At 40.3% G+C, this 26,226-nt stretch overlaps 1 protein-coding gene across 1 annotated transcript; it reads left to right on the forward strand.

Moving 5' to 3' along the window:
* The first annotated feature begins 1,820 nt into the window (after positions 1 to 1,820).
* On the forward strand, positions 1,821 to 17,574 carry LOC127085723 (probable protein S-acyltransferase 22). Its single transcript, XM_051026235.1, has 2 exons — positions 1,821 to 2,463; positions 17,300 to 17,574. Exons 1-2 carry the CDS (start codon positions 1,900 to 1,902, stop codon positions 17,411 to 17,413), a joined length of 678 nt encoding a protein of 225 aa, XP_050882192.1. The 5' UTR covers positions 1,821 to 1,899; the 3' UTR covers positions 17,414 to 17,574.
* Positions 17,575 to 26,226: the final 8,652 nt, after the last annotated feature.

Raw genomic sequence — 26,226 nt, forward strand, 5'->3', positions numbered from 1 at the left:
CGAAAAAGTGGGTTATCTCGGTAAAAAAACCCCAAATACGCTTCAATTAAAAATATTCATTTTACCTTTAATCTTTCTACTTAAAATCATTGAATAATTAGGTTTTTCAAATAAATAATTTAGTTCAGAATCAAATTTCAATCCATGAAAATTGAATTGATCCATACTTATCTTTTGAGAAAAAGAAATATGCACTGATAATGTAAAATATTTTTACACTGTCAACCAATAAAGCTCGTGTATCCCACCACATTACACTTTTATTTTTAAAATAATGATATGATTTAATAATATAAAATATTTTGATTGGATGTCAATGTAATATTTCTTCAAACCAACAACGGTACATCAGTAATCAATTAATATTCTCATTTAATCATCCATTTCGCTTGTTATTGCATGTCAAGTGTTCATTTTAACATTTAAACTACAAATTCAAATTCAATACTCTGTTTCCTTTTCACTTTTTCATTTCCCACTCTCCCCCTCTCTCTCTCTTTTCCTCAAATCTTAGCAGTGTCACTGTCACTTTCTCCATCCTATCTACGACCACCACCACTTCCGATAGAAAAATCAATGCCATATTCGTACCCGACATATCCATTTTCTGTATTTCATACCCATTTTATGTATTTCGAGTTTGAAATTTATTTTCCATTTTGTCATACCCCGATTTTGATCCTGAATTTTTATGTTTGTTTGGCATGCTTGGCCTAACCTTACTCTGGTTTTTATGTGAGAATTGGTCTTGGTCCAAAAGTCATGGTGTTTGTTCTTGAGATTGTTAATATGTCTATGGTCTGGGTCATCTGAACAACCGGTTTCCTTGTGTTTCAAGCCACTTTCTAGTCATGTTATTGGTTCATGGATACTATGTCAAAACCCTAACCTTATGGTCTCATTTCATGGTTCCGTTCACTACCAGTCAAGTTATTTTCTTTTCAAGAGTCAAACATTCAAGTTATGATTAAACCAATTGTGAAACCAGCTTCAAACCATTTTGTTAATCCATTTCAATTTTATTTCATTACATTTGATTCCATACAAAAAAATACACAAAAATTGACACTTTGACCAATTGTTGACTTTGGTCAACAGTTGACTTTTTGGTCAACTTTGACCAAAGTCAACCCAATTTCATTAGACCCTAAATTCACCCATAATTGTCCATTGAATTCCATTTACAAAGAAAATACAAAAAAAAATGAAGTTTTGGCCTATTGTTGACTTTGGTCAACAATTGACTTTTTGGTCAACTTTGACCAAAGTCAACCTCCCACTTTTTGGTCATCCAAGATTTAACCTAACCTAGTCTTCCTTCATTGATCCATCATCCAAAAGTCATGCTTGGGGTGTGTTGCTTTGTACTTCATTTCCAAGCAATTCGATTCCTTTTACAAACTTCTTGTGCACCTTGCCCTTTGGACTTTGTTGCAGCTCCAACCTTAGCTTCACGTTGCTAAAGCATGGTCCTATATTCACCACAAACATGTACTGCTATCACATTAATCATGTACTATGCTTATATTGGTTGATTGGACAAGACATTTCAATTGGATTTGGCTTTGAACTCCTCTTGGTAAACATCCTGCCATCATAGTCCTATAGCAAGCCTGACCCTGAGTCAAAGTTCACTTGAAAGCCAATTGTGAGCATGCTCATGACACCAGGCATAAGGTTGATGAACCTGCAAACAGCAACATAACAGGTGACTGACATAAACCTAAACATGGCCACATCTCATCTAACTTCAAACCAACTTCTCGTTACAAGCTAACAATATTTGACAGAGAGAGAAAATGTTAGAGGAAAGAAACAACACTTAACATTTCCCTAATACTTCTCTCTATTCTTTACATTGTGCTCTTTTTTATATACTGTTACTTCTGAAGTAGAACTATGAGGAAGCATGGATGGCAGCTACCTTACCATCCTCTTCAGGTTGTGGCTGTTGCTGTGTTTTTGGCTCTGGGGTTTGCTTTCTACGTGTTCTTTGCTCCTTTTGTTGGAAATAAGATGTATCAGTATATTGCCGTCGCTCTTTACACACCTCTGATTGCTGTTGTTTTTTTTAGACTCTACATTAGGTGCACTGCAGCAGATCCCGCAGATCCTGGGGTTTTTAAGTCCAAACAGTATCTTAAAATTCCAGACAGTAAAAAGATTGTTGGGCTAAAGAGTTCTAAACTAGGTGAAGAGTCAACCCCATCAATGCATGATGCAAATGCTTCAACAGTTGGAGGAAATTCCATGGATAGTGAAGCATTTGGAACTGAAGGAAATATGAAGGATGCTTATAATTCAGTTGAGAAGGCAAATTCATCATCTTCTTGTTTGTCACGTTTCCTCGTGGTTTGCTCTCCTTGTGCCTACGTATGTCGCTGCTCTGGTTCAAGTGAGAAATCTTCTGATAAGCATACCAGTGAAGATGGCATGTTCTATTGCAGTTTGTGTGAAGTTGAGGTCTTTAAATACAGCAAGCACTGCAGAGTTTGCGATAAGTGTGTAAATCACTTTGATCATCATTGCCGATGGCTCAACAACTGTATTGAAAAAAACTATAGGCAATTTTTTTAGCCTGATGGTTGCTGCTATGCTCTTGTTTATTCTTCAATGGTCAACTGGGCTCCTTGTGCTGGTTTGCTGTTTTGTTGAGAGGAGACAATTTTCCAAAGAAATATCTTTGAAGTTGGGAAGCAGTTTCTCTATGGCTCCCTTTGTTATTGTTGTGTCTGCATGTACCACTCTGGCTATGATTGCCTTTACCTGTGAAACCCCATGCCATAAACCAAATAAATTCTGCAGAAAGCAGTGCATCAAGGCACACAACTTGCAACAAACCAACATCACCACACGGAACTTCCAACCATCCAACGAATTTCACCAAAGTTACAACCTGTGACCTGCAAGACAAACAATTATTCAAACGATAACCAAACCTGCAAAAAGAAACCAGTTGGCAGCATGTTATAAATGTATAAATCCTGCAGAAAAGAAGACTCACAACTAAAACTAGCCAAATGGTGAAGCAAGTTGAAGCCATGATGCACAAGGCAAAACCTACTGGACAAGACAGCAGCAAACTCAGGACACCATTGCAAGACGAGTTCAGGCCTGTAACTAATAGCAGAGACATCACAAATATCAGGTCATGAAGTGTGTTAACTTACCATGAACCTAAATCCCCAAGACCTGTTTCCAACTCAAGCTAAACTTTATCCATAACCATTGAGACTCAACCTGCATGTGAATATCTTGCAGTCAGGCACCACATATAAGGAATTGACAAGGTCACAATCAATTAATGGAATGTGACCCTGCAACAACATACCTGTAACACACTTGTTGTAATGCCATGAACCAAATATAATACAAAACCTGCTGCCACCTGAGGGAGTTCCTAAATCCTGCTAGCAAGGCAACTGGTCATAGCAGTAGAAACCAACCAAACCTGTTCCAAGATTGCATCAAGGTGTTTTTAAGGTCAGTTATAACCAAACTGAATTTGAACATTTGGCCAGAGGATGGTAAAAACAGACAAGTTAATTCAAAGACCAACCTGTAATGCCAGCATCAATGCACCATGAGCATTTTGGAAGATCAAGCCAAGTCCTACTAATGCAATGCAACAACAAACCTGCTACCACTTAAGTGATCCTGCTAGCAAGGCAACTGGAAACCAAGTGCAAACTGAAGACAACCAAGCAAATCCATCTGCAATAATTAAGACAATCGAGCAATACCATCATAACCAACAAGCAGGAATTATCACACCTTACACTCATGCTTTATGCAAGTCTAGCTCTGCAACCTCAAGCCAATTCAAGGTCCTGCTTCATGGTTCAAACAGAGGAAATTGAAAAAAGAGTACTTCGCCTGCATTATAACACAGTGAACGTCATTAGTGCACCAGCCAAGAACATCTATTGCAAGACATACATTATTACTTACCATCAAAATGAAACAAACAAGTGCAAGGCCAATTCGAGCATGTTGCAGCAAACCAAGCTCACCTTTTTTTTTTCCTGCGGTAAAAAAAAGGGACACATTAATCAGTCGAATTGCAAAATCCAAAGTGCAAAATCATTAACCAACAGTCAGAGGGCAAAGTCCAAAAACATCCCAAATTGATATGAGGACAGAAGCAGAGAAGAAAGGATACCTTTTCTTGAATCTAACATGGATAGGGTAATTCTGTGTCTGAGCATCCAAAGTGCTTTGCAGAAACACTCCTTTTGAACAGCAAAGACCCCATTGGAAACCCTAATTCACAGAATATAAAAGGAGAATGAATCAGTAAACAAGAGGAACCCTAGAGAACAACAGAGAGCTAGAGGCGGAAAAACCCTAAAATCCCAAAATCAATTACCTGGAGGCCAGCTTCTTCGCGTCCTTCACCACCGCCGCCGTGACACTTTGTAAGTACTTCTTTTTCTTTCTTTCTATCTTTCTCATGCGCTTGCTGTTGAAAATGTTGTGAGAGTTGAGAGAGATTGATTCGCTGAGCTTAAGGTCGAGTGCGAGAGAGATTTCATTGAGAGATTGAAATAAACGTGAGGTGAGGAGCGTTTGAATAATGGAGATTGAGAGATGAGGTTGAGCGACATGGGCGAGAGAGCGATTGAGTTGGTTTTTCTGGTGAGATGCGAGAGAGAGGGAGGAAGACGAACCTCTGTTGTTTTTCTTTCGTTTTCATTTATTTTCTTTCTTTTCTTTTCTTAATTTTTTTTTTATTTATTTAATTTATTTCATTTTTAACACAAAAATCAGAAAAATGTATATGTTCTTATTTTCTTTTATTATTATTATTTATTTTTTATTTAGCTTAATTTGTTTTTAACAGAGATAATATAAAACCATAAAAATGTTTATTTTGTTTTTTTATTATTATTTTGTTATAAATTTGTCAGCCCAGTTCATATATTTATGTTAGTACCTCAATAACAGATAGTGTTGAGTGGTCTAGTGGAGAGATGGTAGTTGCATAATATTAGGTGGTGTGGGTTCAATACTCATGTGTGACCTTTTTTTTTTTGGCATTTTATTTCTTTTAGCTATATTATTTTTTCTTTTAGCATTTTAGTTTCTTTTTATGTTTATGCCTTTATTACACTCATATGTTCATTTTGTTAATAATGTAAAGTTGTTGTATTTTAATTCAAAACCATTTTAAAACTATAAAAATCATGTTTTTCTCGATTTAATATCGAGCCCATTTTTACACCCTTGTAAGTCGATTGCTTTTTAAGCATCGCCATCGACCTCACATAGCTTACTCTTGGGCTTTCTTACAATGAGCCGGTTCCTTTGCACTTACACTCATACATTGTTTAATGCTTTATTATCTCATTCTTTGATTATTTGATTCGATTATATATTTGTTTATACCTTACTTGTTTGATTAACTGTGGCCTACTTGTATGGTGTATGAGGCATATATTTATATTGTTTTGATTGCCATGACAACCCCCATTCATAACAAATGTATCCCTCTCCCATGAAATGTATAATATTCTTTCATTCTTTATTCATCTGTTAATACAAGAAATGAAATGAACACCCGATAACCATTTCAAAACAAGACCAAAACCTCGATCCAACGTCGAGTAATCACTTTTCAAAACCTAACAGAACCAGCACGTATTCATCCACCCTTTTGTAAGTCGATTGCTTTATGCATCGCCATCAACCTTGTAAGTCGACTGCTTTATGCATCGCCATCAACCTTGTAAGTCGATTGCTTCATGCATCGCCATCTACATTTACCCCACTCCTCTCCTTGCTCCATTCGTCGATTCTTGTTCCGATTAGGTAGCACCCATTAAATAGAACCCTTTGTATGATAACATAGGTAGTTTTCCCATATCCTTTTGTATGATAACATAGGTAGAATTCCCATATTCTTTGCATGCTAACATTAGGTAGATATTCCCATTTGTAAATCCTAACACTTAAGTACACATTGCATGACAACTCTAGGGAAGAGCTTCCCCATTTCTTTTAGACCTTTCTGAGCGTCTCCAATCTTGTGGCATGTAGTCCGTCCTATCGCAAAGAGGTAACTGCCTAAGACTCGATTCAGCGAGCTGCGACACCTACTGCTAGGACGTGAACACATCGCCCACTCTCCTTTGACACAACTGGTGTCCTCCTTTGTAAGTCCATGTTCAGATGGCAACCCCTGTTAAGGGGAACTACATCGCCCTGATCCTTGTTCCAGACGAGGTATGTAGGCAGGTGGTCGTGCGAGACCACTCCGGGCACCTTTCTTTTTCTTTTTGTGTGTGTTTTGGTTCGGATGCTGATGTAAGTCCAGTGATTGGCAGTCGGGCTCCACGTTTGCCTTGTTGTGTGTGTTTTGGTTCGGATGCTGATGTAAGTCCAGTGATTGGCATTCAGGCTCCACGTTTGCCTTTGCCTGTGTCTGTTTTGCGTGCGTGAGCCGAACTACGGAAACTCTGATTCTCATGTTCAGATGAGATACGTAGGCACAAGACGCGATGTCTTGCCGAGTTTGACTAACAACTAACAACTAATCCTTGTTTGTTTTCGCCCTTGTTGCGATCCTTTCTCTCGCCCTCGTTGCGATCGAGACCTTCCCTTTCTCTTGCCCTAGTTGCAATCGAGACCTTTGTTCCCGTAGTTGTTTGAACTACGTTTTGCTCTGATTCTCATTCCCGATGAGATACGTAGGCATAAGACGCGACGTCTTAGCGAGCACATTTATCCTTAACCCCTAGGTACCCGAGCTACGAAGACTCTGATTCTCATATTCAGACGAGATACGTATGCAATGGATGCGACATCCGTGCGAGTCATTTTCTTTGACCCTTCCTCTTTTAGTAAATAGTACATTAGATAAACACACACCCTTTAGACAAGAAACAACAAGAGTGGATCCCGTAGAGTACTACGGATGCGTAGGGGTGCTAATACCTTCCCTTCGCATAATCGACTCCCGAACCCAAGATTTGGTTGCGAGACCCTGTCTTGTCCTTTCCTCTTTCAGGTTTACTTCGAGCGTTTCCTTTCCCTCCTTTGGGATAAATAACGCACGGTGGCAACTCTTCTGTCATTTCTTCTTCGCCGGTTGTTTTTTCGCATACCGTATTTTTCGGGTTGCGACAGCTGGCGACTCTGCTGGGGATTATGGTTTCCCTAAGCGAGTCCTTCCTAGCTTTTGTAGGTTTCTTGTTTATTGGGTGTTTATTCTTTTGTACAGTTATTTATTTTCAGCATTTACCTGCTTTACCTTATTGCATTCATGTACATATGTTTGTTGTATCTGCTGCCGTTTATCTGTTTGTTGGGGTGGGGTGTTCTATGAGAGGTAAGCCCATTACCCAGGCTTGAGTGTACACACAGATTTTAGAGTGGATGTTCATGAGGCTTGCGTGGCATGTTGCTACGTTAAGTCGTTCGTGAAGAACCACACCCAGACGAGGTTTCTCTTGGATATATTATGTCCTATGGGTGTTCCATAACGACAGATATTCCTCTAGAAATCGTCGACTCTGGTGACCATTTCCCGAGAACTCAGTCGAGGCCTCTCCTCCGAGACGCGTTTGTGTTAGCTCTGGTGGGCACATTCTCGCTGCTCAATCCGAGGACCCCGAGACTGGGAACTTGCTTTAGGATATCCTGTTGAGGGGAGTCAGCAAAGGTCTTTTATCCCGTAATAATGCCAAACCTTCAGTGGTAAACGTATTATTCTCGACTAAAGGGCTGAAGCTGACAAACTTCTGTTCTTAGAACCTACCAGTGAGGGGAGGGGTTGATCTCTACAGATACGGTTTCTGCCAGTAGTGCTGTGATGGTGACTTTGGTTCAGCCAAATTTATGGACATTTATTTCTGGGACGCCGGAGTTCTGTCCGTGGTTTATCAATGGGTTCCGTTTATTTCGGATCCCCGGGTTGAATTTGAAAGTACCTGTTCAGAGGATCTGACTGTCATCCGTTCAGTGGATGTTCCTGTGACGATAGTGATGTAATCTCCAGTTCCGTTTATTTCGGAATTCCCCAAGTCGGATTTATGGTGACTTAGTCCCGATGACTGTGACTAGTTCAGAGAATGGGTCTTCAAATGACTTGGTGGCGCAGTGACTTGCATTCATGCATTTGCATCGCATTCATCTGCATTTAACTCGTGTCTATCCGTACTCAGGGTCCACTTTTTGATTAAGATTCTGGTTGAGAGATATCCAGATGTCAGAATGTTATTGATGAAAAATTATCTGTCTCTGTGAAACCAAAATCCAAGGAATATTCCTGGTACGGATAGACATTGCATGCGTGAGTCATACTAACCCATTTGCTGTTTTGTAGGTGTTAACCGGTGCGCATAGCTCTTCCATTCAGACATACAGTCAGACTCAACAAATCCAAGCTGATGGATCTTCCCAACGCCGATATCCTTGAACTGAAAGAGATGATGAGGGGATTGTTCAGTATTGTGCAAGGGCTTGCCTTGGGACAGAAAGCCATGTCTGAGAGATTGGAAAGGATTGAGAGCTGGATGATCAAGGAGAAAGTTCAGGGAAAGGCTCCATCATCCGATGTAACAAATCCCTCTGGCTCGGTAGCAAAGAAACTCTCTGACAGTGGTCCTCTCAAAAAGGAGGTTGAGTCAAGTGGTGTGCCAGCAAAGAAAGAACGCAGTAAGGATCGTTATCATCCTTATGCTGTTGCTGTAACCACTCTTGTTGGTAACTCACCTATACCCCCGCAACAACCACCACTTCAACAGAAGGCACCGAGAGCTAAGAGCCAGGTGAGGAAGAAGAAGGAGGATCGTCAGTTTGAGGAACCACCTGTGACTTATACCCTTTTGTTCAGGAGATTGAGAGATCTGGGATTAGTTCGGCCGAGGATTTTGATTCCTGTAGAACAGCAGCGGAGGCTTCCAAACTATGATGAGAATGCCAGGTGCGAGTTCCATTCTGAGGCACCCGGGCACAGTGTTGAGGGTTGTAGGGCTTTCAAGCATGTTGTCCAAGACTTGGTGGACTCCAAGATCATCAGTTTGGCACAGATCATGGAGGGGGATGTCAACCCTGTACCCAGGCAGGGTCCTGTAAAGATAAAGATGGTGAAAAAGGTCAAGAAAGGAATGGAGATGACTGAGGAAGATCAGTTAAAGGTTCCCATGTCTGTGGTCCCAGAACCTCTAGTGCAGGATGGAGTTTCCCCTGTTATTGATAATGGTTGTGCGGCCGTTGCCACAGAGGGGTGTGTAGTGATGGGAGACACGACCCAGAAGATGAAAGAAGTAGAAATGGACATTGGAAAACTTGAAATACCCAGTCAAGCAATCGAAACCGTCCAGGTGGAGAGCGCTCTTGTTGTCGAGAAAGAGAAGAAGCTGTCCATTTCTTCTTATAAACAAGCTCTGGAGGTGGTGAAGAACCAAGAGGCCCAAGGCTGGGGAAGGATCATCGACATAGTGGTAAAGGCAGACATGTTCGGGATTGGTTATCCAGATCAAGAGTCGTCTAGACCAAACAGAGGACGTCGTCCACCGTACATCTTTGTCAGTGCAGGAATGTTGGATTCTGATCATGCTTGTTCAGTGAGTGAAGAGGTTGACTGTGACCGTGAGCTCGAGCTGTGGATAAAGTCGTGCGTGCCAGGCGACTGGAAGGCCTCCAAAAGTATCACTGTCGCTCATCCGGAAGTGTAGTATTTCTGTTTTAATTTTGTTTGCATGAAAGCCATACGTTTTGCCCGAAACGTACTGGTCCATTGTAAGGGCCATCTCATGTGTTTCATTTTGCAACGTTTTGCATCAGTAATAAATGGATGTTTTTGTGATTAAAAACGGTGTTCCCTGTTTTTCATTTTTTACAGTTTAAAAAAAATAAAAAAATGGAAATGTTTTTCGTTTTTCTTTTGAACTTGTCTCGTTCCAACCTCAAAAGTGATTACCCTCCTGATCTCATCAATAACAATTTGGTTACACCTTTGTATGACTTCGAAAATTCGATCTATCATGCCGAAGGAGAAGGCGAAGAAGATTGTGATTTGTTGGAATTAGCCGGGTCGTTGAAACCAGAGGAGAAGGTGATTCAACCGCATGAGGAGTGCTCAGAATTGTTGCTCCAAGCACCGCCGAGGTCAGAAAGCGAATATTGAGGCCGCTTCAGAGGCAAGTCAAGAACAGGATGGTATATGTGCGCCTGGTTGTATCTAGATACACCAAGGTAGGATACCAATCTTGTGGAAGCACGAGTTACCATGGAGAGAAGACTGTCCTCCAGGGAAGCGGAAACCGGTGCTGAAAGATGAGAATGTGTGTGGACTGTCGAGATGTGAGCTGAGCTAATCTGAAAGATGAATTCCCGGTACGTCACAATGAGGTATTGGATTGATTATAATGCTCAGTTTATCTTCATGGATGGCTTCTTGGCCGAGACCAGATTGAACTGTTGCCAGATGATATGACGTAAACCATGTCCATCACACAGGGGGCATCTTCTGGTTATAAGGTGATGTCGTTCAGTATCGAGAAGGCCGGTGCCAAGTATCAGAAGTCTAGGGTGACTTTGTTTCGTGATATGATTCATCGTGAAAGCAAATGCCATGTTGATGACATGATGGCAAAGTCCCAAGCAGAGGAGGGGCACCCGGTGGATCAAGTTGTTTGACAGGTAGAGATAACTCATACCGTTGAGTTCGAATTAGCGCACTTATGGAGTGCTGTCCAGCAAGCTGCCGAGGCATGTTGCGAACGAAAGAGGAATCAAGGTTGATCCTGCAAAAAAAAAAAAAAAAAAAAAAAAGATTAAAAAAAATTAAAATAAAATAAAAAAATTGCAGGAACTTCTGATTCCGATGCTTCCCAGGGGGATGATTGTTAATCGGGTACTGGACAGCCCTCAAGGGGTCTATGAGGTGTATTGGATCAGCATGACTAGTCTTGTCGAAAAGAGCATGCAATTTACTTTAGCAAAGAGTTTACCGACTGTGAAACAATACATTCACTGCTCGATAAAACTCGCTATACTTTGGCATAGGCTGCTCGCCGACTGAGACAGTATATGCTGGTTCATACCACTTCGTGAATTTCCAAGATAGATCTGATCAAGTATGTGCTTGAGGAGCTAGCATCGAACGGACGGGTTGTGAGAGGGCAAGTGATGTCGACTGAATACGATATTCAGTATACCTCCTAGAAAGCAACCAAAAGGAGGGTATTGTATGGTTATCTCGCCCAACAGCCCATTGATGATTGTCAACCAAGGAAGTCTGAGGTCCCTGATGAGGACATCTCGAGGTACTCGAATCGAAAGATTGAGGGTGACCGATCCCGGAGGAGGGGCCTGACCCCGAATCCGACGGGTTTTGATGTCTGATGGGGAGAGTTTGAAGAGAGTGATCTAGTGCTTCCCCGATAACATGTGAACGCACCAATGATAGTGGCTGAGTACGAAGTTGGTATCCTGAGTGTCGTACTTTGGTACGTGCATCTACTGGGGCAACGCCTTCCTCACGCGGTATGGGATGGAAGTGATATTGCCTGCTGGAGGCTAGATTTCATTGTGAAGAGTCCGGATGGATGAGAAGTTAGAAAAGGGCGAGCGGATGAGGACTCGGTATAACACATTGAGCCTGATTGAGAAAAGAGGCTGACAGTTACTTGGCATGGGGCAGTTGTACCCAGTAAATGAAGCGTGTTGTTAACCGAGAAGTGCGGCCTCGTGGGTAGCAGGGAAGAGATATGGTGTTGAAAAGGATCCTTCCTCCTCAAGACGATCGTGGGGCAAGTGAATACAGTTATGAATATCCATTCGTGGTCAAAAAAGGGTTTTCTCTGACAGAGCCTTGTTGCTGACGACCACGGATGATGAGGATTTTCCATCCCCTGTGAATGCGGACGCAGTTAAAAGATACTTCGTGAAAAATAGACCCGCTGGACAAAAAGAATAAAGAGTCCAGGCAAAAATGGGCATCCCGACGAACCAAGAAAAGAGAGAAAAGGTTCGGGCAAAAGTTAGGGATGATAGAAAGAAAAAAAAACTGTACACCCGGCAAGTCGAAAACCCCACAAGGGCGACTTGGGCAAAAAAGGGTATCCCGGTGGACTGAAACCCGAAAGGGCGGCCCAGGCAAAAGAGGGATTGAAACGAACAACTGCGTCTGACATGATCGTTTGTGCTCATGATGACTTGGATAATCTCCGACAGAAACCGATCGGAAGCATCTTGTTCAGAAGACAGAAAGTGCGGAAAGTCTTGAGGACATATGAGGTGTAACTGAGTTGGAACCCGATGAGATCACAGTTTCACGTTGCCATTAGGATAGATTTTTTCCTTTTATGTGCAATCACCTCTTTCCAGGGTTTGCTTCCTGTGTGTTGCTCGATTGTGAGCCATCTTTTATTCCAGTCAATAAAGCGTGTGTTCGGTCAAATAAATTTTGTTTTTGTGTCATTACCGTTTTGATTACGAAAACATCCGTTTATTTTGATAAGAATATTTGCATTTTGAAACATAGAGGTCCCTTCCGATGCATGCTTATGAGGTTGAAATCTGGAAATCTTATTCGGAAGTTTGAGTGACTTAGGCGTTGAAATATCGGAACACCTGGGGCATACCTGGGGCATACCTGGGGCACGCTTTTATCTAACGATCCCTGCTGCAGAGCCTGATCAGGGGCAAGAGATAGTTGAACGGTGAAAAGCCCGTGACAGGATTACGACGAAAGTCCTGGAAAGTTAATCAAGAAGACTCTTCAAAGTCTGATGATTGGGAAGTTTGTATGAATCCCAGGAATTCGATCTTCGTGGGATGAATCAAAGGAGTCTAGGCGAGTCTGGGTGTTCTCAAAAGAGGAAAGCCGACACTGTGGGTGGACGATGGATGCCGCTGTTCGGCGACTCGACAGGTGTTCCGTGTCCAATAAGCTGTATTTCCCCAGTGGGTGTGAGAGGGTTACCTCCTTAACAGATTTGAGATCAGTGTCTCCTCAGCGAGCCTAAAGGTTACTGCCTTCCCAGTAGCGTTTGTGTTGATGGTTTTCCCTCAGCAAGGTCCCCAAGCGGATCGGGTTCGGAGAAAATCATCCCCAGTAGAGATAAGAATGGGTTGCCTCCCCTAGCAGGGTAATCTCCAAGCAGTTCGGGTTCGATGGAGTGCATCCCCAGCAAGGTTTGTCTTTCCCCAGCAGGATGGAAGTTGATGTGGTTATAAGATCCTCAGCACAGTTCCTGGAGTTCCCCGGTGTTGTCTCTGGAGGAGACGTGTGTTTATGCATTCATCATTTAGATAAGCATAGCATATTGCATCACTAGTGCATAACATTTCCATGATCATGGGGCATTGTGTAAAACAAAAAAAAACTCATGCATCAACATTGCAAACATATCCATTAGCCCTAGGCCGTGGTGACCAGCCGAGTTTGGGTTGTTGGAAAGGGTTTAGCATCGCGCCATTGGATCGGTTTCAGAATTGGGTTCATCAGCATGGTTGAGAGGTTGGTGCTTTCCCAACAAGTGACTCCCTAGTTGAGTGGGTATTCCCAGCAGTGTTACTCCTCGAAGTTGGCAGCATCTTGCAAAGCTTGGGTCCATTCCCTTAGCAGAATTGGGTGTGTCTGATCTCTCCATGTAGAGTCTACCCCTTAAGCATAAAGTGTCTACCATTTCCTTCTGCGCTCCCCACTGAGATACATCCTCGTGGATGACGGTTGTTTCCGTTCCCTCCCACATATAACGGGATGGGTTTTCCCTGTTGAGTTCTTTCCTCATTAGGATGAGTCTTGATTCAGTCTGCCTTTTTGGATCGATCCTAAATAGGCTTCCTGTTGGCTGTCTCTTGTGCTTCCCTGGGGCATAAATGAATAGTCGCTCACTAACCGGCACTCATTCATCTTATCCTCAACGGAATTTGTGGCTTCTACCAACGAACCGGTAGTTGTAAGTCCTATCGTCGTGGTTTTTTACCTACGAGCTGGTAGTTGTAAAATCCCACTTTCACCCCCTAGCAGAGGTAACCTTTGTGGTTCATGCTGTTTGTTGGCTTCTACCTACAAACCGGTAGTTGTAAGTCCTATCTTTGTGGTTTTCTACCTACTAGCTGGTAGTTGTAAAATCCCACTTTCATCTCATTGGCAGAGTTAACCCTGTGTGCTCATCCTATCAATGACTGATTTACTTTTCCGTGGTTTTCTGCCTACTAACCGGTAGATGTAATCCCCTCTTTGTGGTATTGATAGTCTTGTCCCCTTTGGATACTTGCCCTGATCAAGCAGTATTGTCCCCAGTGGGTCTTCCCCTTCCTTTTGGGTATTTGCTCCGAGTTAGCAACTTTATCCTCTTTTGATTGGTCATCTTTTGCATGCCTAGTCCTGGTACCCTGATGTCTTTCTTTTCGGTCGATTATTCATTTAACAACCTGCAACCCGGTTATGGATAATCTTCCATGCGAGTGTATTATCTACGTTTTGACGGTTATAGATAATATATCTCATACACTCTTTGGTCAATCTTTCGATTGTTATCCCCAGCATAGGTCTTTGGCATGCGTGCCGGCTCACGTATCACTGTTTTGTTATCTTCGCCGATACTGATAGACATGAAGTTTTCCCGGTATCTAGACCGAAGTGGCATTCAGGCCAGTTCCCGGTATCCAGACCGAAGTGGCATTCAGGCCAGTTTTCGATTTCCAGATCGAAGAAGTTCTCAACAATCAGGACGAAGAACTTGTGGTGTTTAGACCAGTCTTCCCGATTTCCAGATCGAAGAAGTTCTCAACAGTCAGGACGAAGAACTTGTGGTGTTCAGACCAGTTTTCCCGGTATCCAGACCGAAGTGGCGTCCAGGCCAGTTCCCGGTATCCAGACCGAAGTGGCATTCAGGCCAGTTTTCCCGGTATCCAGACCGAAGTGGCATTCCAGGCCAGTTCCCGGTATCCAGACCGAAGTGGCATTCAGGCCAGTTTTCCCGGTATCCAGACCGAAGTGGCATTCCAGGCCAGTTCCCGGTATCCAGACCGAAGTGGCATTCAGGCCAGTTTTCCCGGTATCCAAACCGAAGTGGCATTCAGGCCAGATTTCCCGGTATCCAGACCGAAGTGGCGTCCAGGCCAGTTCCCGGTATCCAGACCGAAGTGGCATTCAAGCCAGTTTCCGATTTCCAGATCGAAGTGGAGTTCAGACCAGATTTCTGGTGATCAGACCAACATTGATACTCTCATATTCCAATGCTTAGTGTTCAGACTAATGTGTGGCGTTCAGGCCATGGGTATTCCTGTGTTACCATTTATTTTGGTATCCAGGTCAACTTTCTGTTTCGGTACTCAGGCCGATTTTCACCGTACCAGACGGACTCTTCTTTCGAGATTGCTTCTTTGCCGATTCTGACAGACATTGTTAACTATTTCATGGGGATTCAGGATCAAAATCCGGGTCTTCTTAGTATTTAATCATCTCCCACTATGATCATATGAAGAACGTCCTGCTTCATTTTCTCTGGTTGAAGACGCTTAAATAGGGTCAGCTGTCATACCCCGATTTTGATCCTGAATTTTTATGTTTGTTTGGCATGCTTGGCCTAACCTTACTCTGGTTTTTATGTGAGAATTGGTCTTGGTCCAAAAGTCATGGTGTTTGTTCTTGAGATTGTTAATATGTCTATGGTCTGGGTCATCTGAACAACCGGTTTCCTTGTGTTTCAAGCCACTTTCTAGTCATGTTATTGGTTCATGGATACTATGTCAAAACCCTAACCTTATGGTCTCATTTCATGGTTCCGTTCACTACCAGTCAAGTTATTTTCTTTTCAAGAGTCAAACATTCAAGTTATGATTAAACCAATTGTGAAACCAGCTTCAAACCATTTTGTTAATCCATTTCAATTTTATTTCATTACATTTGATTCCATACAAAAAAATACACAAAAATTGACACTTTGACCAATTGTTGACTTTGGTCAACAGTTGACTTTTTGGTCAACTTTGACCAAAGTCAACCCAATTTCATTAGACCCTAAATTCACCCATAATTGTCCATTGAATTCCATTTACAAAGAAAATACAAAAAAAAAATGAAGTTTTGGCCTATTGTTGACATTGGTCAACAGTTGACTTTTTGGTCAACTTTGACCAAAGTCAACCTCCCACTTTTTGGTCATCCAAGATTTAACCTAACCTAGTCTTCCTTCATTGATCCATCATCCAAAAGTCATGCTTGGGGTGTGTTGCTTTGTACTTCATTTCCAAGCAATTCGATTCCTTTTACAAACTTCTTGTGCACCTTGCCCTTTGGACTTTGTTGCAGCTCCAACCTTAGCTTCACGTTGCTAAAGCATGGTCCTATATTCACCACAAACAGGTACTGCTATCACATTAATCATGTACTATGCTTATATTGGTTGATTGGACAAGACATTTCAATTGGATTTGGCTTTGAACTCCTCTTGGTAAACATCCTGCCATCATAGTCCTATAGCAAGCCTGACCCTGAGTCAAAGTTCACTTGAAAGCCAATTGTGAGCATGCTCATGACACCAGGCATAAGGTTGATGAACCTGCAAACAGCAACATAACAGGTGACTGACATAAACCTAAACATGGCCACATCTCATCTAACTTCAAACCAACTTCTCGTTACAAGCTAACAATATTTGACAGAGAGAGAAAATGTTAGAGGAAAGAAACAACACTTAACATTTCCCTAATACTTCTCTCTATTCTTTACATTGTGCTCTTTTTTATATACTGTTACTTCTGAAGTAGAACTATGAGGAAGCATGGATGGCAGCTACCTTACCATCCTCTTCAGGTTGTGGCTGTTGCTGTGTTTTTGGCTCTGGGGTTTGCTTTCTACGTGTTCTTTGCTCCTTTTGTTGGAAATAAGATGTATCAGTATATTGCCGTCGCTCTTTACACACCTCTGATTGCTGTTGTTTTTTTTAGACTCTACATTAGGTGCACTGCAGCAGATCCCGCAGATCCTGGGGTTTTTAAGTCCAAACAGTATCTTAAAATTCCAGACAGTAAAAAGATTGTTGGGCTAAAGAGTTCTAAACTAGGTGAAGAGTCAACCCCATCAATGCATGATGCAAATGCTTCAACAGTTGGAGGAAATTCCATGGATAGTGAAGCATTTGGAACTGAAGGAAATATGAAGGATGCTTATAATTCAGTTGAGAAGGCAAATTCATCATCTTCTTGTTTGTCACGTTTCCTCGTGGTTTGCTCTCCTTGTGCCTACGTATGTTGCTACTCTGGTTTAAGTGAGAAATCTTCTGATAAGCATACTAGTGAAGATGGCATGTTCTATTGCAGTTTGTGTGAAGTTGAGGTCTTCAAATACAGCAAGCACTGCAGAGTTTGCGATAAGTGTGTAAATCACTTTGATCATCATTGCCGATGGCTCAACAACTGTATTGAAAAAAACTATAGGCAATTTTTTTAGCCTGATGGTTGCTGCTATGCTCTTGTTTATTCTTCAATGGTCAACTGGGCTCCTTGTGCTGGTTTGCTGTTTTGTTGAGAGGAGACAATTTTCCAAAGAAATATCTTTGAAGTTGGGAAGCAGTTTCTCTATGGCTCCCTTTGTTATTGTTGTGTCTGCATGTACCACTCTGGCTATGATTGCCTTTACCTGTGAAACCCCATGCCATAAACCAAATAAATTCTGCAGAAAGCAGTGCATCAAGGCACACAACTTGCAACAAACCAACATCACCACACGGAACTTCCAACCATCCAACGAATTTCACCAAAGTTACAACCTGTGACCTGCAAGACAAACAATTATTCAAACGATAACCAAACCTGCAAAAAGAAACCAGTTGGCAGCATGTTATAAATGTATAAATCCTGCAGAAAAGAAGACTCACAACTAAAACTAGCCAAATGGTGAAGCAAGTTGAAGCCATGATGCACAAGGCAAAACCTACTGGACAAGACAGCAGCAAACTCAGGACACCATTGCAAGACGAGTTCAGGCCTGTAACTAATAGCAGAGACATCACAAATATCAGGTCATGAAGTGTGTTAACTTACCATGAACCTAAATCCCCAAGACCTGTTTCCAACTCAAGCTAAACTTTATCCATAACCATTGAGACTCAACCTGCATGTGAATATCTTGCAGTCAGGCACCACATATAAGGAATTGACAAGGTCACAATCAATTAATGGAATGTGACCCTGCAACAACATACCTGTAACACACTTGTTGTAATGCCATGAACCAAATATAATACAAAACCTGCTGCCACCTGAGGGAGTTCCTAAATCCTGCTAGCAAGGCAACTGGTCATAGCAGTAGAAACCAACCAAACCTGTTCCAAGATTGCATCAAGGTGTTTTTAAGGTCAGTTATAACCAAACTGAATTTGAACATTTGGCCAGAGGATGGTAAAAACAGACAAGTTAATTCAAAGACCAACCTGTAATGCCAGCATCAATGCACCATGAGCATTTTGGAAGATCAAGCCAAGTCCTACTAATGCAATGCAACAACAAACCTGCTACCACTGAAGTGATCCTGCTAGCAAGGCAACTGGAAACCAAGTGCAAACTGAAGACAACCAAGCAAATCCATCTGCAATAATTAAGACAATCGAGCAATACCATCATAACCAACAAGCAGGAATTATCACACCTTACACTCATGCTTTATGCAAGTCTAGCTCTGCAACCTCAAGCCAATTCAAGGTCCTGCTTCATGGTTCAAACAGAGGAAATTGAAAAAAGAGTACTTCGCCTGCATTATAACACAGTGAACGTCATTAGTGCACCAGCCAAGAACATCTATTGCAAGACATACATTATTACTTACCATCAAAATGAAACAAACAAGTGCAAGGCCAATTCGAGCATATTGCAGCAAACCAAGCTCACCTTTTTTTTTACTGCGGTAAAAAAAAGGGACACATTAATCAGTCGAATTGCAAAATCCAAAGTGCAAAATCATTAACCAACAGTCAGAGGGCAAAGTCCAAAAACATCCCAAATTGATATGAGGACAGAAGCAGAGAAGAAAGGATACCTTTTCTTGAATCTAACATGGATAGGGTAATTCTGTGTCTGAGCATCCAAAGTGCTTTGCAGAAACACTCCTTTTGAACAGCAAAGACCCCATTGGAAACCCTAATTCACAGAATATAAAAGGAGAATGAATCAGTAAACAAGAGGAACCCTAGAGAACAACAGAGAGCTAGAGGCGGAAAAACCCTAAAATCCCAAAATCAATTACCTGGAGACCAGCTTCTTCGCGTCCTTCACCACCGCCGCCGTGACACTTTGTAAGTACTTCTTTTTCTTTCTTTCTATCTTTCTCATGCGCTTGCTGTTGAAAATGTTGTGAGAGTTGAGAGAGATTGATTCGCTGAGCTTAAGGTCGAGTGCGAGAGAGATTTCATTGAGAGATTGAAAGAAACGTGAGGTGAGGAGCGTTTGAATAATGGAGATTGAGAGATGAGGTTGAGCGACATGGGCGAGAGAGCGATTGAGTTGGTTTTTCTGGTGAGATTCGAGAGAGAGGGAGGAAGACGAACCTCTGTTGTTTTTCTTTCGTTTTCATTTATTTTCTTTCTTTTCTTTTCTTAATTTTTTTTTATTTATTTATTTAATTTATTTCATTTTTAACACAAAAATCAGAAAAATGTATATGTTCTTATTTTCTTTTATTATTATTATTTATTTTTTATTTAGCTTAATTTGTTTTTAACAGAGATAATATAAAACCATAAAAATGTTTATTTTGTTTTTTTTATTATTATTTTGTTATAAATTTGTCAGCCCAGTTCATATATTTATGTTAGTACCTCAATAACAGATAGTGTTGAGTGGTCTAGTGGAGAGATGGTAGTTGCATAATATTAGGTGGGGTGGGTTCAATACTCATGTGTGACCTTTTTTTTTTGGCATTTTATTTCTTTGAGCTATATTATTTTTTCTTTTAGCATTTTAGTTTCTTTTTATGTTTATGCCTTTATTACACTCATATGTTCATTTTGTTAATAATGTAAAGTTGTTGTATTTTAATTCAAAACCATTTTAAAACTATAAAAATCATGTTTTTCTCGATTTAATATCGAGCCCATTTTTACACCCTTGTAAGTCGATTGCTTTTTTGGCATTTTATTTCTTTTAGCTATATTATTTTTTCTTTTAGCATTTTAGTTTCTTTTTATGTTTATGCCTTTATTACACTCATATGTTCATTTTGTTAATAATGTAAAGTTGTTGTATTTTAATTCAAAACCATTTTAAAACTATAAAAATCATGTTTTTCTCGATTTAATATCGAGCCCATTTTTACACCCTTGTAAGTCGATTGCTTTTTAAGCATCGCCATCGACCTCACATAGCTTACTCTTGGGCTTTCTTACAATGAGCCGGTTCCTTTGCACTTACACTCATACATTGTTTAATGCTTTATTATCTCATTCTTTGATTATTTGATTCGATTATATATTTGTTTATACCTTACTTGTTTGATTAACTGTGGCCTACTTGTATGGTGTATGAAGCATATATTTATATTGTTTTGATTGCCATGACAACCCCCATTCATAACAAATGTATCCCTCTCCCATGAAATGTATAATATTCTTTCATTCTTTATTCATCTGTTAATACAAGAAATGAAATGAACACCCGATAACCATTTCAAAACAAGACCAAAACCTCGATCCAACGTCGAGTAATCACTTTTCAAAACCTAACAGAACCAGCACGTATTCATCCACCCTTTTGTAAGTCGATTGCTTTATGCATCGCCATCAACCTTGTAAGTCGACTGCTTTATGCATCGCCATCAACCTTGTAAGTCGATTGCTTCATGCATCGCCATCTACATTTACCCCACTCCTCTCCTTGCTCCATTCGTCGATTCTTGTTCCGATTAGGTAGCACCCATTAAATAGAACCCTTTGTATGATAACATAGGTAGTTTTCCCATATCCTTTTGTATGATAACATAGGTAGAATTCCCATATTCTTTGCATGCTAACATTAGGTAGATATTCCCATTTGTAAATCCTAACACTTAAGTACACATTGCATGACAACTCTAGGGCAGAGCTTCCCCATTTCTTTTAGACCTTTCTGAGCGTCTCCAATCTTGTGGCATGTAGTCCGTCCTATCGCAAAGAGGTAACTGCCTAAGACTCGATTCAGCGAGCTGCGACACCTACTGCTAGGACGTGAACACATCGCCCACTCTCCTTTGACACAACTGGTGTCCTCCTTTGTAAGTCCATGTTCAGATGGCAACCCCTGTTAAGGGGAACTACATCGCCCTGATCCTTGTTCCAGACGAGGTATGTAGGCAGGTGGTCGTGCGAGACCACTCCGGGCACCTTTCTTTTTCTTTTTGTGTGTGTTTTGGTTCGGATGCTGATGTAAGTCCAGTGATTGGCAGTCGGGCTCCACGTTTGCCTTGTTGTGTGTGTTTTGGTTCGGATGCTGATGTAAGTCCAGTGATTGGCATTCAGGCTCCACGTTTGCCTTTGCCTGTGTCTGTTTTGCGTGCGTGAGCCGAACTACGGAAACTCTGATTCTCATGTTCAGATGAGATACGTAGGCACAAGACGCGATGTCTTGCCGAGTTTGACTAACAACTAACAACTAATCCTTGTTTGTTTTCGCCCTTGTTGCGATCCTTTCTCTCGCCCTCGTTGCGATCGAGACCTTCCCTTTCTCTTGCCCTAGTTGCAATCGAGACCTTTGTTCCCGTAGTTGTTTGAACTACGTTTTGCTCTGATTCTCATTCCCGATGAGATACGTAGGCATAAGACGCGACGTCTTAGCGAGCACATTTATCCTTAACCCCTAGGTACCCGAGCTACGAAGACTCTGATTCTCATATTCAGACGAGATACGTATGCAATGGATGCGACATCCGTGCGAGTCATTTTCTTTGACCCTTCCTCTTTTAGTAAATAGTACATTAGATAAACACACACCCTTTAGACAAGAAACAACAAGAGTGGATCCCGTAGAGTACTACGGATGCGTAGGGGTGCTAATACCTTCCCTTCGCATAATCGACTCCCGAACCCAAGATTTGGTTGCGAGACCCTTTCTTGTCCTTTCCTCTTTCAGGTTTACTTCGAGCGTTTCCTTTCCCTCCTTTGGGATAAATAACGCACGGTGGCGACTCTTCTGTCATTTCTTCTTCGCCGGTTGTTTTTTCGCATACCGTATTTTTCGGGTTGCGACACATTTATCGACCATTTCCTTCTATTAATCAATGCCTCTTTTTTCTAATTTTGCATGTTTATCAATGCATGATTTTCTATTAACATCACTTATTTTTTTTGTTTCTTTCTGTTTATGCAGATCGAGCGTCAACAGGGGCGGCAGATCGAGCGTGAACGGTTGATGAGGCTTTCACTCATGTTCATCCTCACAGGTTCTGGCTTTTGGAATCTCTAGTGTAATTTTTTAATTTTAATAAAGTTTGTAGTGGTTCCATTTGTACTAATTTCAATGATGTTAACATATTATTCTAATAGATTTTATCGTACATTATGTTTGGTTTTTCTCTAAAATTTCTTCTTTCATTCTCCCATCCATAGTTTTCATTTTTCTGTGTAACAGGTTTCAAATTCCTTCCAATATTCATAGAAAATTTCAAATGCTTTTGATTTATGTCGATATGCAAATAACGCGATGGCAAAAAAATTTGTCCATGAAGAATCACATTATTCCTTATGTTGAGCATTTCATAGCTTTTCGTTCTACCCGTGTTCGTCTCACAAATGGAAGAGCAATCCTATCAGTTATTTTATTTTATTTTAATTTTTTTGAAGTGAAATTAAATGATATTTGATTTTGTAGAAGTTCTAAGTTGAATGAGATATGTTTCTAGAATAAATTAATTCTGATTTGGTTTGGTGAGATCTGAAAATCAAAATCACATCTTGGATATATGATTTAAGTATGCATATTTTTTTTGTTTTTCATGTAACAATAACATCTAAGTCAAAATTGAAATTGGTTCTATACAGTATATTCATGGTTTAACTGCAAGAGGAGTTCATTATTTACATAGACATTGCCCTACATTACTAGATCTTAAATACTTCCTTCTTCCGGTTTGTTATTTTTATCCTTTTCTCTTTTGAAAATAGCATTTTTCATACGAATGTCTTTTGATTTTGATGTTTGTGGCTTTCATAGGAGCTTGTGTCTTTTGATTTTATGTGTCATTAGAGATGCTCATTTATTATGACATTATGTGTCTATCTTTATTTGACATTTTCAGTGACCTGCTTTTATTTTTATTGCTTTCTATTCTTTAGTTTATGGAGCTTGAGAGAAAACTGAAAGAATGGGAACATAACTTAGAATCCCTGCTTAAACAACAAGTACTAATTTATTTATGTCAAACTGAAAGGGCAAGGATGATCAAATAAAGAGAAAGCAAGTTATTATAGGGATGAAATTGTGACTTTAAAACACTAAATGATTTACTTTGTTCTAGGCCATGTCAAAGTTCTGAACTGAATCTATAAACAAAATCAAGAAAGGATGAGTTAGTTAGAGTGAAAATGAATATTAGGTGTATGAGATAAGAGTATTGTTGAATTGTAATTTCTTGTGTCGAAGCAGGTTGCTCGACAAAAGCAAGGACGTGTCTAATCACGACTCTTTTATGGCTACTATCACATGATCGAACTTTGGAGCCAACGACCTCAAGATCTTTCCAACAACAGATCTTGATGTCAATATTTCTCCATATACCGTGATTTGATTCACCATTTCCGTAACCTTGGTGAAGAAATCAATTATGCTTTCATTGTTTTCCATTTGAAGCAATTCATACGTCCTTTTATGAGTTTATAACCTCACCTCTTCCACCTTCTCCGCGCCTCCAAACGACTTCTCCATAATTTCCCATGCTTCTTTCGCTGAGTCTACATCACTAATCTTTTTAAAGTTATCTGCATTAACACATTGATGGATTATAAAGAGAGATTTATGATCTTTCTTCTTCATATCTTTATGTGCAGCCTTTTCTTGATTTGTCGCATTTTCTGCAAGCGTTGTTACTCCTTCTTTCACAAGATCCCAAAGATCTTGATAGCAGAACACAACTTTTATCTGCTTGCATAAATTCTCATAATTGTTATTCTTCAAAATCGGAAGATTTGATGGAAAATGCTCGTTTGGATGATTCATTATCATGGTGATTTTCTTCCCATGAATCGTTTAAATCGAAGCTCTTGATACCAGATGTTGGAAATCCACCACGATCTATGGAGAATTTCAATCAACTTTGATGAACAAGATTGTTATCACCCACACGATAGAAATAAAAGAAAATAACAATGGAGAAATAAAGAAATAAAGATGGAGAAGAAGAATATTTTGAAGCACATTAGGTTAATTTTAGGAAAATTTCAATTTTTAAGTGTTTCAGAATAAATGAGAATCTATCTTCAGCGAGGGGTTTTGTGAAAATATCAGCCCATTGATGGTTTGTATCTATAAATTTTAAAGATATTACCCCTTTCTGAACATAGTCTCTAATAAAATGATATTTTATTTCTATGTGCTTAGCTCTAGAGGGCAAGATAGGGTTCTTACTTAAACATATGGCAACCGTATTATCATAGAAGATAGGAACATTACTCTTAAATATCTGAAGGTCTTCTAGTTAATTTTTCATCAAAAGCATCTGAGTAGTGCATAGTGAAGCTGATATATATTCTGCTTCTGTAATAGATAGAGCGATGGTTGATTGTCTTTTGCTAGCCCAAGATATGAGATTGTTTCCCAAGAACTGACAGTTCCCAGATGTGCTTTTACGTTCCATTATGTCCCCTGCATAATCTGCATCACAATATCCAGAAAGCTTATACTCTGATATTTTCTCATACATCAGGCCAAGGTTAGGGGTTCCTTTCAGATACCTTAGGATTCTTTTAACTGCTGTTAAATGAGATTCCCTTGGATCTGATTGGAATCTGGCACAAAGACATACACTAAAAATAATGTCAGGACGGGTAGCCGTCAGATAGAAGAGAGAGCCTATCATACCACGATAGAGCTTCTGACAAACCTTTTGACTAACTTCTTCTTTCTCTAGAACGCAAGTTGGATGCATGGGTGTCTTTGCTGGTTTGCATTCTGACATTTCAAATTTCTTCAGAATGTCTTTTATGTATTTACTTTGATATACATATGTCGCTTCTGAAGCTTTATTGATTTGAATTCCCAGAAAGAATTTTAGTTCTTGCGTCAAACTCATTTCAAATTCTGCCTGCATTAGCTCAGAAAATTCTTGACACACAAATGGGTTAGTTGAACCAAAAATTATATCATCAACGTATATCTGAGATATCATGAGATCATTTCTAATGTTTTTACAGAAGAGTGTAGAGTCAACCTTTCCCCTAATGAAGTCATGTTCAAGAAGAAAGTTGTTTAATCTTTCATAGCAAGCTCTAGGAGCTTGTTTTAGACCATACAATGATTTTTTTAGTTTAAAAACATGTTATGGACATTTAGAGTTTTCAAAACCTAGGGGTTGATGAACATACACTTCTTCTGATATATAGCCATTAAGAAATGAGCTCTTCACATCCATCTGATATAATTTAATGGAGTGAGTTATAGCGAATGATACAAGTAAACGAATGGATTCTAACCTGGTGACTCGAGCAAAGGTTTCATTGTAGTCAATGCCTTCTTGTTGACTATAACCTTGTGCCACCAGTCGTTCTTTGTCTTTGACTACTTCTCCCTTTTCGTTCAATTTGTTTCTGAATACCCATCGTGTTCCAATAATATGAGTTCCTTTAGGCTTTGGGACAAGATCCCAAACGTCACTCTTTGAAAATTGATCAAGTTCTTCTTTCATTGTCAGAACCCAGTCATTGTCTTGAAGTGCCTCATCACATGAAGTAGGCTCAATCAGAGATACTAATCCCAGAGGAGTTTCTTCAGATACTTTGAATGTCGACCTTGTTCTGACAAGTTCATCCTTGTTTCCCATAATCAATTCTTCAGAGATGTTTGGGCAATTTCTTGATCTTTTCTGGATAGTTGAGATTTCAGTTGCTTATGGACTTTGCTTCTCAGCTTCTTCTAATGCTTTAGTCTTTTCGTCAGAACCTGCAAGAGTTATCTCCAAATCTGCAAGTTTTTCAACTAGCTTTGACTTTTCAGGGTCAAGCTTATCATCAAACCTAACATGTATTGATTCTTCCATAATTTTGGTTTATGTGTTGTATACTCTGTAGCCTTTAGAGCGTTCTGAGT

The sequence above is a fragment of the Lathyrus oleraceus genome, chromosome 5 (genome assembly GCF_024323335.1).
Source record: "Lathyrus oleraceus cultivar Zhongwan6 chromosome 5, CAAS_Psat_ZW6_1.0, whole genome shotgun sequence".
Taxonomy (NCBI): domain Eukaryota; kingdom Viridiplantae; phylum Streptophyta; class Magnoliopsida; order Fabales; family Fabaceae; genus Lathyrus; species Lathyrus oleraceus.